Source organism: Nelumbo nucifera, chromosome 3 (genome assembly GCF_055504915.1).
Source record: "Nelumbo nucifera cultivar China Antique chromosome 3, China Antique-T2T, whole genome shotgun sequence".
Lineage (NCBI taxonomy): Eukaryota > Viridiplantae > Streptophyta > Magnoliopsida > Proteales > Nelumbonaceae > Nelumbo > Nelumbo nucifera.
In genome coordinates this window covers 16,816,964-16,829,353 of record NC_142651.1, presented here as the reverse complement: position 1 = coordinate 16,829,353, position 12,390 = coordinate 16,816,964, and the positions used below count along the sequence as shown (strand labels likewise).

At 36.4% G+C, this 12,390-nt stretch overlaps 1 protein-coding gene across 1 annotated transcript; it reads right to left on the bottom strand.

Moving 5' to 3' along the window:
- Nucleotides 1-2,010: 2,010 nt before the first annotated feature.
- LOC104598733 (putative WRKY transcription factor 57) lies at nucleotides 2,011-6,945 on the bottom strand. Its single transcript, XM_010260920.3, has 4 exons — nucleotides 6,385-6,945; nucleotides 5,097-5,240; nucleotides 3,892-4,272; nucleotides 2,011-2,900 (listed from the first exon to the last, which is right to left on the bottom strand). Exons 1-3 carry the CDS (start codon nucleotides 6,810-6,812, stop codon nucleotides 3,909-3,911), a joined length of 936 nt encoding a protein of 311 aa, XP_010259222.1. The 5' UTR covers nucleotides 6,813-6,945; the 3' UTR covers nucleotides 2,011-2,900; nucleotides 3,892-3,908.
- Between the last annotated feature and the right edge of the window lie 5,445 nt (nucleotides 6,946-12,390).

The window sequence follows — 12,390 nt, the reverse complement described above, 5'->3', positions numbered from 1 at the left end:
GTTTCCCTTGAACATCGTGGGCCGGGTCATTGTGTTGGAACAATTTTTTAGTTGGGATGCCCGGACGACATAGGGAATTCGAATCCTCTTATTCTCGACTACAAATTTGGAAATCGTGGCGTATTAATTCAACATAGCCTTGGCCTCTAGGGTCCATACTTTCAGTTTCAGTCGTTGGTAGGAAATAATGAAGCGATGGGCAATTAGAATTGGTAATTCTCTCTTTGATGAATTGGGTTTGGTCCTCACAAAAACATCCTCAATAAAAGGCATAAATATTCCCGATGCACAGCTACGAAGACAGTGTGAGAACGGTTATGGTGAGGACTGAGGACCAATCCAATCCCCTCTTTCATCTTTTATCCGGTAGCCAGCCAGTTGACACGGGCCGTCTAGACAAGAGTTAGGAGGTTCCTACCGTGTTGTTCTAACTTCTGAGCCTTGAGTCCTGAGGCGTTGAGGACGTCGTCATTTTTTATTCTTTCTCAGACGACACGGATGAAACAATCATGGCCCACGTCACTTTTAGTGCCAAGTAAGATTAATGAAAATAGATACAAGATACAACTACTTACGGATGGATCAATTGTCACATTAGGTTGCTTTTGCAATTTTTAAACAAAACTTTACAAATGGTAAAACGAAAATCCACTATCCAGTTTTCACATCGTTGCAAACCAGATTTCATCCTCTGGAATCCATGCTCACAAACTGGTAAGTGGCTTTTGTCTTTGTTATTGTTGTATTTTTTTTCATTCATTTTTACAAGAAAATAGAAAATAGCTCAAAATCTTTAACTTCTTTGTCCCTAGTAAAAAAATGGTAAGTGACTTTTATCTTTGACTCTATTTGCTTCCCTCCAACTCTGCAAATGTTTTATTTTTTTTCTTCAACTTTGTAAGTCGGTAGATAATACTTCAATTTGGAGATTGAGATCAGTTTTAGGGTTTTACTGAGAAATAGAAAGAAAAAAGGGAAAATGATGGTTCAGCCTAGGGTCAGAATTTATAGGTCTAAAATATAGTTGGGGTAGGTGCCAGGTCGGAATTGATGCCAATTAACAGGTGGGCATTGGTGTATAGAGTGAGGGTTTTTAACATTTTAAATATTTATACTTCTGCACAGAAATCTACATTGGGCCTATCCGTACCTTTCCAAAGAAAAAAAAGAATCAACTTAACAACATCCAAAAGTTACATCGGTTTTTAAAAACATTATCTTTCTTACTATTTGACGTGGCAATAAAATTGATATAGACCAATAAGAAACTAGTTTAGGATGATAGCGTCATTTCTTTGAGTAGCTAAGTAAAACTCAGTTGTAAGACCTCATAGCAGTGGACCCCATATCCATATTGGTACAACAAGCACATGGACAACATCGTTGAGAGTCTTGAGACTTTGAGAAGATATATGGAAAATATCCCAGAGGTGCCCTTAAAAATAAACAGGAATATTTTTTATCTTTTAAAACATGTGAAAGATGACGTGCCCATAGCCCAATTCAGACCCACGGAAACAGGTGTATAATTAGAAAAATAAATAAATAAATAAATAAATTCCCGATCAAATATGTGATAGCGAGGAAAGAGAGAAGTGAGGCGAGGCTGAGCAAGTCTCATTGTCATGTTATACTACGACTAAAGCAACTTCGATATCTATGCAATTGTAGTCTGCTCCACCTCTCTCATTCCCGCTTTTCCTTCTTTATTACTGCTGCAGAGATTAAGAGTCAAAATGTGAAATTTGTGAATTTTTATGTTTAAAATTTTAGATATATCCCTGTGTAGCAACGGGGTGTATCGACACTTAAAATGACACAGTTATATATATTTCAATACATCCGATACAGGGCGTATCTTATCAAAATTTTGAACCTGATTATGAGTTTAGAGTGTATAAATATGTATGAATATTTTACACCAAAGAACAATGAAGTTTGTTAATTATGCTAATTATGGTGAATGATTTCCAATATACCCTAGAGTGATTTTAGGCACCCGATGAATAATTCTAAGTATTTTCTCTATTCTTTTTCTCCTTAATTAATTTTTTCTTGTTCCAGACGCCATTACAGCCATCAACAGCTTGGCCCTACATTACTTATTTTCTAGCAAAACCAACCAACATCTGTACTATTCCTACAGAAGTAGAAGATAAAGACAGGGCCATTCCTCAATGGAGCTGAGTGAAAAAAGTAAAGTAGGGAATTCAATTAACAGTAGACACAAATGGATCACTGGCTAAAGCTCCAGATATAACCGAATTGATATACACATTATAAAGGGCTATCTTCTCACAGCGCGTTAATTGTTTAACAATCATATATGTTGATCGATCCAATGGTGGTAGTGGGTGAGAAGCGAATTTGGTCACCGTATGAAATGAACCCAAAGGAAATTCATGGAGAAAAAGAAAAGACAACTGCTTCCACCTCCAGTCCCAGATCTTTGTTGAAAGATACATATGATTCTAATTCTGTGGTCCAGGCTAACTCAGAACTCCATGCCAAGCTGCTTGCGTGATCTTCTGGCTCTGGTACATTTGATACAATAAGATGTAAAGATGAAACCGCTTGCTTTAATTTCTTTACGCAACATCGTATAATGTCATAATAATAAATGTTGTGTAACAACAGAATGAAGAAATACTCTTGAGGTGCTGGGCATCGATTGGGATGCATTTATCTCTACAATAAGGGATTGATGGTCGATACGTGCATTTATCTTATCCCTTCAATAAATCATCAATGATCAAAACCTTCTTCTCATGCAATAATCAATTGTTTCTGCAGGGAAGGACCCTATGGTTCTTGCTCAGTTGCTCATGATTTACGCTTGAAGGTCGGATGATATTACCATCTTGATCCATCTTCGCCTTCTCCCATAATATTTGCATCACCTGCACCAACATACAAATTAAAGGTGGTTGACCCAGAAGCTTCTATTTCTAAAACTATCAAATTTTTGTAAATCAAACAGATATTTCATAGAGCCATAGAGATGATGAAACTGTTCACACAGGCAGTCATTGATATTTCCCATAAATAATAATGTGTAGCTAGAATAGAGTGATGATCTAGTTAGCAACAGAAGTGCTAGCGCTTCACCCCAGAGGCATCATGAAATCAATGGAGATTCTGGGAGAGAGAGAGAGATTAGCTAAAGCTAGCTACTTGAATCACAAAGGCTTTTGAGTAATACATACACGCATGTACGAGAGCCATTTTGAGTAATAAAGTAGACCTCAGTTATCAAAGATAATATAGGCTACCACGAGCACTGTTCATGATGCCAATGGCAATATAATAAAGAAACGAAAGCATAGTAAAAACGTCTAAAGAAAAGAAACACATTGATTTCTCATTACTTCAATTTATCCTATTCAACCAATTTTGGTTGCTTTGAATCTGTCACCATTAAATTCGTATATATATAAACAACCTCATATAGGTATAGGTAGAACAAATATCTCAAGTATCTTCTGAGATTCCACATCAAACAACAATGAAGTTCTAATCCACTGGCTCTTATCAGGTCCTCAAATTAGTGCTAACCTAAAAACTACAAGCCACCCCCACAGCCATCCGATCATGTGCATGTTTTCATCAAGGATGGTCAAGCACGTCATGGTGCATTTTCAGATGGGTCTAATTTTTATTGGTCGTACCCAGAAAGTGTAGTGGTCTTTTCTTGTGTTCTATCTCTATCTCCTCGGTGATATATCTTAAAATGATGTTGGCTTTTAATGATCGTGCAAATTCAACAGGTCTGCACTGTATGGTTATAATATTTCCATTCGTTGCTACTAACACACTTAATTCAAGTAAAGTCGCACTACAACAATAAATGTGCAATTTCAAGTAAGTTGGGTTAAGTAATTGAGTGTTTACCATCGTTAAATTCCTTGTCATCTGTGACGCATTCCAGCAGGCACAATATCACCAAGCAGACCTTCGTCCGTCGAAAGCTGTAGGGAGGTTGGTCGTGGTGCTTGGAGTTGGGGCTGCAAAGGCAATTGCCCGGTTCCTGATAGACCTCGGTGAGGTTGTCTGACATCAATGGAAGCTCCCAAGGGGAGATGAACGCGTGGGTAATACAACTGTGGGGCACCGAAGGCGGCTTCATGAGCCATGAAACTGCTTCTTGGGAAGCCAACAGTGTGATGACAATGTTGACCTTCGTATGTTGTGATTACAATACTTGGATCTTCGGAAGACCGCTCCACCCTTTTCTTTACTGTGCATTTGCTGTTTGTACAACGATAATAGCTCCTGCATGAAATAAATACATGTATTGGACCTTTTTCTTCAATTATTCAAGCATTTAACCTAACCCCCTTTTCTTTGTATTTCTCTCTCTCTCTCTCTCCTTAATTTCACACATCAATTGAGAATGGGGTTGCATATATTTCTGGCCATACATGATTAAGGGTTGATTCATTGGGCTTTCTGTGTCAAGTTGCCATTAATTGTGAAGCTTTTTGGACCTTTCTTGGAATCAATGAATTAGAAAGCTCAAAGCATATGTACAATGAAAAATAATTAGTAAGTAAATAGATGGATGTGTATATTAGTTAACAGGATTTGATTTGATGCAGTGCTCATGTAATATCGCTAGAATTATGTAATTGAGTTAAATGGTTTGGTACATGTGCACTCTATTACAAGAAGACCTAAATATTGAGGCCTAATTTCTACCAAAAAAAAAATATCGAGGCCTAATTTGTTTGCAATGAAATTTACTTTTGCATTTGTACAAAAGTAGAGAGCAAATTTGTTGATTGCAAATTTTAATTTTCTTTTAAATTTAAATTTGTTTTGTAAGTTTGCAGTATAAATAAAGTAAAATCGAAATGAAAGCAAAGCAAAGCGAAATCCAAGCAAAAGTGAACCAGAATTGGTACTTCCATGCATTTGTATTAATGCAAATGAAGTTGCTTTGCAAACATAGAGACAGGTAAGAATGCAATTTGAAATCATATTACAGTATTTTACCGTTGAGCCACTCTAAACAAAAATACGACCATGAAAAAAATTAATTAAAGCATGAAAATGTGGAATGATTTGGATATATCAAAATGAAATCATCTGCAAACCTAGGGAATGGGCTGTTTTTTACTGCTTTCTGTCCATATTTCCTCCACCGGTAGCCGTCTTCAAGATGGTCAATTTCGCTTTTAGTCATGAATGCAAATCGTGGTTGTCTAGTCCGCTTTTGTCCCTTCTTTCTGTTCTTAATCCTGCAAACCAGAAAATTCTATGAATGCGAATCGTAGTTGAAAGCACAAAACCGAAACAAAAGAATATAAGAAGGCAAATAAAAAAAAAAAAAACAAATCGACTCTTTTGTTTATGTGAACACTGGTTCAATTTCTTGGGAATTCGATTTAGGCATTTCTACAATCAAATACTAACTGAAAGGAAACATATTAACTACAAATGGGCACATTGAAAAGAAAAGTGGGATGAATTAAGATGCAAGAGTTACAGACTATCAGATTTACGCCTATAAAAAACATATTTTCTAAAATATAATTGAATATTAATACATCATTTCGGAAGAAAAGAAACTCTTTAATTAACCGATACAGGACAAAATGAAACGGCTTAGATTAATGATATCTGCTCTTAATCTGCACTTAGTTTTACCAAGAGAATACAAAATTAATTAGAAGTATCCATCAATGATAGCTAAATCTGGATACTTACAGGCTGATATCCAGATTGAAATATGATTGAATGCATGAGCAAAGAATGCTAAAACGGAAAACAGTTTAAGCCCCGACCAGTAATCTTAAATTAACGATAATATTATTGGTTTCTTCTTCGTTAAATGTTGATTCTGAAAACAGCAAATGCAGAAGCTCAAATTCGGCGTTCTGATTAAATGAAACAATGAGAAATCGAGGCAGAAGAATTACAAAAAAGAACAGGAAAATTGCTTCGGATGCTTCTCTGAGGAAAACAAAATAGGGGGAGAAATGAAGTTATCGCAATTCCCTTTGCTACAACGCTTGGGTACGAAGCCGCAGAAGAAAATGACCTTTTCTTTTTAATTTTTGTAAATGACGAACACTGCTCACAGACGACTAGCTTGTATGAGCCATGAAGATTTTTTCCTCAGGTTTCTACTTTCTAGAGACACGATCACACGAATCAGAATTCACTCGGAAAAGAAAAGAAAAGGTTGAATTTTCATTCGTTATAATTCATTTTTAGTGTTTTCCTTTTGTGATAATTATTGAGGAACGAGGGAGGCCTGTAAGTTGCCCGCGGACGGTGGATGGATGGAGGGAGTAGCTTATTACGATTGTGACCCCGGAGAAAATCAAACCCACAGGAAATTGAAAGTGGAAACCCCGGATTTCACAGAAAATCACTCACGGGGTCTCAGGCGGTTTTTCTTCAGATGCCGTCGACTTCTCCTGCGGCTCGTCGGTCGAGCTCGATGATACGGAGGGATTCGACGGTGAAGCGTCGCCGGACTTATCGACTGATCCTGCCGAAACCGTTTGGCTAGAACCCGGTGCAGCAGCAGGAGGAGGAGGAGGAGTATTTTGTGGTATGTGAGGAATTGAGGTTCCCGCCAAATCGGAGCAACCGTCTAAATCGATCTGATAGAAGGGAGAAAAACTTTCGCTTTCGAGATTCCTGTCCGTATCAGGGCGCAGATTCCAGCCGAATTCACTTAGAATACTGCTCTCCCGATCGCTGCCGAAGAAGTAGTCACTGTCGGCCTCACTTCCGAGTGTCCATCCAGAAGTGCAGGTGAAACTGGTTCCCGGTTCATGTTTCTTCTCGTCGTCATCCATGCCGGAGCGGGAATTTCAGCGAAGATCCGTTGAAAAGAAGTGTAATTCGAGGTTTCTTTCGAAATTCGAGTCAGTGGAAGTTCAGACTAAAACAGGAAGTCGAGATCGAGACAAGGGTTTTTAAGAGCGAAGAATCAAGAGAGAGAGAGAGAGATTAGGGTTTTGTCCAAGGTTGCTTTTCTAATGGAAAGGACGCGTAGTTTTTGAACTTCTGGAAAGCGCTTTGAAAGCTTTGTCCAGTCAAGGCTGTCAAGCGTCAACACAAAAACACGCAGAAGCGCGAGGGAGAAGAAAAAGATAACACCTTCATGGCTTCATTAAAAAATTAATTAAACAGAAAAAGAAAAAAAAACAAATAAATAAATAGATTAAAATCTCAGCGGGCCAGCGGCCGTCAACTTGTTTTTTATTTATGAGTTGGGCCTTTCTGTAATCCAAGCCCAGTACTATTGTTGGATCAAAAGAAAGAAGAAGAGACGGTGAATGGATAGCAACCCAATTTATATTAGTGTACGTTGGAACGTACACACATTTTGCTTGGACTTAAAACAAATTGTTATTTGGAGAGCGTACTGCGTACCCATCTCTCCCTCCTCAATCCTCATTGTGTCGGCCCAATTCCGGTGCGAAAACGATTGTTATTGATCCAAACCCCAAAAGAGATGATGCCGTTTTCCTTTCGAGATAAAAAGAGAAATTTATTTTGATTTTGATGGGCAATTGTGTCAATCTCATGTAGTGGGCGTGAGTGATGATGGATCATGCATTTGTATTGAAATCCATGGGCTTTTAATTTAGATTGAAGAACCCAAGAAAGAAGGAAAAAGACAAATAGATATGTTAGAAGGAGAGAATGAGAAACATGTACATAGGATGGGACGTGGGACTTTGGAGTAGATGGTATTCCCAATTTCCTTTCATGCATGGTAACTGGTAAGACGATACATAATAATAATAATAATAATAATAATAATAATAATAATAATAATAATAAAACAGCCAAATACCTAACCCTACAGCCAATGCTGCTTTGCATGTCAGCCCTACGCGCTCTTCTTGATGCCTAAGTCTACACGTTTAACAACGATTTTGTTTGTATATGTAGACTGTAGAGCCTGACTACAAATAGGGGTATTTCGCCCCAAACCCATAAACCCCCTAAAACAATTAACCAAAAAAATAATAATACTTTATCAATTTATCCACCTTAGTGGCCACAGGATTCATCTCAACCTCAACTAGACCCAAAATCTAATTAAGGCCGGCCCAACCCTAACCCCGATAAAATCGGGTCAGTTCCGAAGCACTGATATCATATTTCGTCCTCACAGCTCCTTATAGCCGTTCATTAAGAATATCTCTCCATGGAATAAAATTACAAATATGAGATGTTCTCAATCCACGAGAGTAAAAGGCTGCAACGACAGGACGAAATCCGAGTTGGTGTATAGATTGTTAGGAGGTTGCTTATGAGACAAGCACCGCGTACAACGTAAGAAGACGCGGTTGCCAGTAAAGCATGAATGATAATGACAGGATTAAAATGTAATTAGAATTAGCAAGCAGTGTAATCAGAATTAGCACTAATCTCTCTCTGGTATTCTTCTCTACAGCAACAGCTCAAGCTCAACCGTTGATGAATGGTCTGTGTCTGAGTTGGGATGAGAGAGGGACGGATCGCCGAGGATTTGGCGCGTTTGACGGACGCTGCCGGCTGCCTCCTACTCCCTCTTTTAACTTTTAGCCCACGGTAGTGGGGACGGGGGTCTCCAACAGGACCAACACCACCTTATTTTATTTCCTTTCATTGCTTAACTTGACCTTCACGCAATCACGTCCTTTTCTTCCAACCCACCTTCATTTTCTTTCTTTCTTTTTATTTTTTCCTCTGATTTCATAAAGTTAAAGTTGTTTCTTATATATTTAGAATTTTTAATACTGCTTTGTTAACTACAACTACCATCATAACTGTTAACGATTTTCTCCTTTCAGACCATAACCATATCTTCAGTAGTCGGATTAACTGTAGCCATCTTATTGAGGAGAGAGATAGAGATCATAGAGACACCCTTTTGATTTGGGTTATGTTATCTGCACGAGCGTGACCCAAACTCATTTTTAAATGTTAGGTAATGAGAATCCTCTACTACTTACTATATGACACCAGTAACACACTTTATCAAAAATGTTTAGTCCTCTGAGATGATATGCGCAGTTGAAGTCTGAGACTAGATAGATATATACGCAAACCTAGCATTCGAACATGATTAAAACAATTTCTCACACATAATTATCATGTAATTCTCAAAACTAGATCGGAACAACCGGTTTCGTTTTGCCTCAAATTGATTTTTGGTAAAAAACCATTGATTTAGTGAGTGAACCATTAATTTAAGCGGTTGAATCACTGAACTATCAATCCAGATAATGATTTTTGACCGTTTTTTGTTTTTAAACATTTGTTTTTTTTTTTATTTTTTTGTCAGAGCAAACTATTTGTTCTGACCGAATGGTCAGACCGTTCGACCCAGGAACTGAACTCAAAACCGCTCCTTGTATGGTCTGGTTTTAAAATTCTTGTGCAAAAGTATTTATATTGATTTTTTATTTAAATTAAGTTAAAAGTATTTAAATTTTTTATTTAATTTTTATATTATTAACAGAGGTCATATAAAATTAGAAGGGATAAATAGACTGTACTCCAGCTCAGAAATCTGAAATTACAGCCCTTCCTACTCTACTACTACCCCTCCCCCCCTTGAACTCGTATCCTGTCCATAAATTTGACATCGATTTATGGTCAGGATTCATCCCACTTATACAGTGAAAGTCAGATTTCTAAATTGAACTGAACAATAAAAACCCCAAATTTAAAATGAATACTTTTTTGAGAAGGTAGATAATTTTCTAATAGATAAAATTCAGTCGCTTAGTACTAACACGTACACTACTGACCAATGAGAATATATTCATCCAAATCCAAGGTGGGACTTCGAGTCCTCTACATGTTTGAGAGCTTGACTAATTAATTCTCATTGGTTAATGAATGTCGAGTTAGGTATCTAGACTCGTTAAAATTGAATTTTTTTCTTTATTTTCTTTTGTTCTGAAACGAGAGGTGACCACGTGTATTGAGAAGAAGCCTCTGCTATGAGGTCTTTGCTTACATATTAGTTTTGTAGGTATCTCCCAATTGTTTCTATTTTCTTGATTTTATTAGCTAGCCATGTGGCAATATGATAAATTAATATTTATCAAAGAGAGAGTAACAGTATGGAATACACAATACAAGATGCGTATTGGTGGTTGACTTTGACCGTTAGGATCACCTTGCATCAACTTGTGGGTCCTCTAACACTTATCTACAAGCCACGTGTTTTCATGCAATAAAAATATCTAGGAATGGAATCTCTAAGGAAGCTCCCTCAAGAAAAAGACTAGTGGCACCTACATGCAATCAACCTACAATCCAAACCCATTTAGGGTTGTTCCGTGGACGTTTATGGATAGGTCATTTATTTATATTTTTTCATTTTAAAGATTCATTTATATTTTTTTAATTTTAAATATTTTTTATTTTGTTTTTATTGTTTGGTTGGGCTTCACTTTAAAGGTTTTTTACTCTTCATCTCATATTAATATTTATTAAAGTGTGCTTCTTTGGCATTTAGTTTTGAGAAATGTTGAGATATTAGAAGAAACGAGAATTTGACATTTCCCTAAATACCTATGCATAAAAATCAAAGTATTTCGATTTTCTACCATTTATTTGATAAACGGTGAAACAAAATAATTGTTTCATTTTGTTTTATATGCAATAAATGCCAATACCTATATGGTGCTGTTGTGGTAGCGTTTTTTTAATAAATGCCCATGAAACTAAATACAGCAGTAGAGTTAACAATACTTAACATTGCCTGTGACCAACATTGGAGAACAATTCAGCGACTCCCGATGATTATTGAACACACCAGTGTGATGAAAAAGACAAAATATCACATTAAACCGGTACCTGATTAACACACTGGCATGTTCAAAAATCATTGGAGGGTCATTAAGCTGTTCGGTACCTGATTAACACACTGGCATGTTCAAAAATCACTAGATCAGGGTAATCTTGTCGTTTGAGTGTTTTGAAAACGACAACTTACTCCATTTTGGTTTTTCACTTTGGACCGGTTCATGTTCAAGAAGAAATGGAGGCATCCATAATAGGGTTTTCATTTTCAGCACGTTGTTTTCCAAAACCTGCCACCTTGAATTAAAAAACAACCACCAACCGAACACCCCCTTAAGTATTGTCGCGCATGAAGGGACGTCGTTTCACCAACTAAAACCCAAATACTCGTTTTCTTTCTTAAATGTAATAAACACCTAAAAGCTAGAGTGAAGTTAATGAAATAAGATCACAAGCCAGAAATGAAGGTTTTTCTTTTCTCCTTCCACCGCTCAATAAGGAGTTAGTTCTATATCTCCAAATATGTATTGTTAAATTCATAGGGAGATGTTTTCAATGTATGACTGAATTCTTGTACTTCAGAAAATCTCATCATTTTAATCATTTTTACTTGAAAGATTGGTGTCTTCACTTTGCATTTTTTAAGGAATTTGAAATTCCAAACCAGACCGGGTTAAAAATGAAATCATCTCCATTTTCTCATTAGAGGGGATTTCCTAAAAGCAAAAATCATATGAAGACATTAAGAGTTGCACATATGGAACATTTCTTCATGAATTTAATATACAAGAATGAAAAACATTTCTTCATGAATTTAATATACAAGATTATATATTCACACGCTTTTTACATTCAAGAGATCTGGACTCATTTCTCACATTGATCCAATTTGCAGTTTGCACACATTACCTTATTCATTCAATCATTTTCTTTAATAGGAACAAATTAAGCAAATCCAAAATCATAAATTAACAATGCAAATTGCAGGCAAAATCATAGAATGAAATAAAATAAGGACAAGCAGTTGAAAAAACTGAAATTGTTTTTTCCTTGGGAGTCCTTCTCATAGAAAAGTTGACATATGTAAAATAGAGAGGAAATAAATAATACAATAATATAACTGATATGGACGGGCAATCTCAAGGAAATTGACGTAAAAACTGTACATTATCCAGAAAGGATCACCTAACAAGTGTACTTCCAGTTTTGTATCAATTCAAGCCATTTGCCTTAGGCTTCTCGTTGACTTGGTCAATTATTATGCCTTCTTACCAATTAATGACTCGCCAATAAAGAGAAATTTCGCTTAGTTACATGCAGATTTCCGAGTATTCAACTCGGTCAAATAATAATTTATTTGTATTTTAATTTACTGATTTGCGAGCTACTCAACCAAGTCGGTAGTCCTTTCAACTTGGCAGCCTACTGGCTGAAGCCATCACTGCCTAAAATGCGTTTGGCCCAATTATTTTGTATTTAATTTGTATGTGATTGTTCAAATATGTATTTGATTGCAATGCAAATAAATTCTTACTGATGTAAAATTATGACAGTGTAAATTCTGAATTATTTTTGTTTTAAATTTTAGCTTATTTTGTTTAATTGCAATACAAATGAAAT

Excerpts from the sequence above, each read along its gene's own strand:
- LOC104598733 (XM_010260920.3), bottom strand. The coding sequence starts at position 6,812 with ATGGATGACGACGAGAAGAAACATGAACCGGGAACCAGTTTCACCTGC. Across the intron at positions 5,241-6,384 it reads GAAAAACCGCCTGAGACCCC|GATTAAGAACAGAAAGAAGG; the intron begins GTGAGTGATTTT and ends TCTGGTTTGCAG. Across the intron at positions 4,273-5,096 it reads AAAAACAGCCCATTCCCTAG|GAGCTATTATCGTTGTACAA; the intron begins GTTTGCAGATGA and ends TATTTCATGCAG.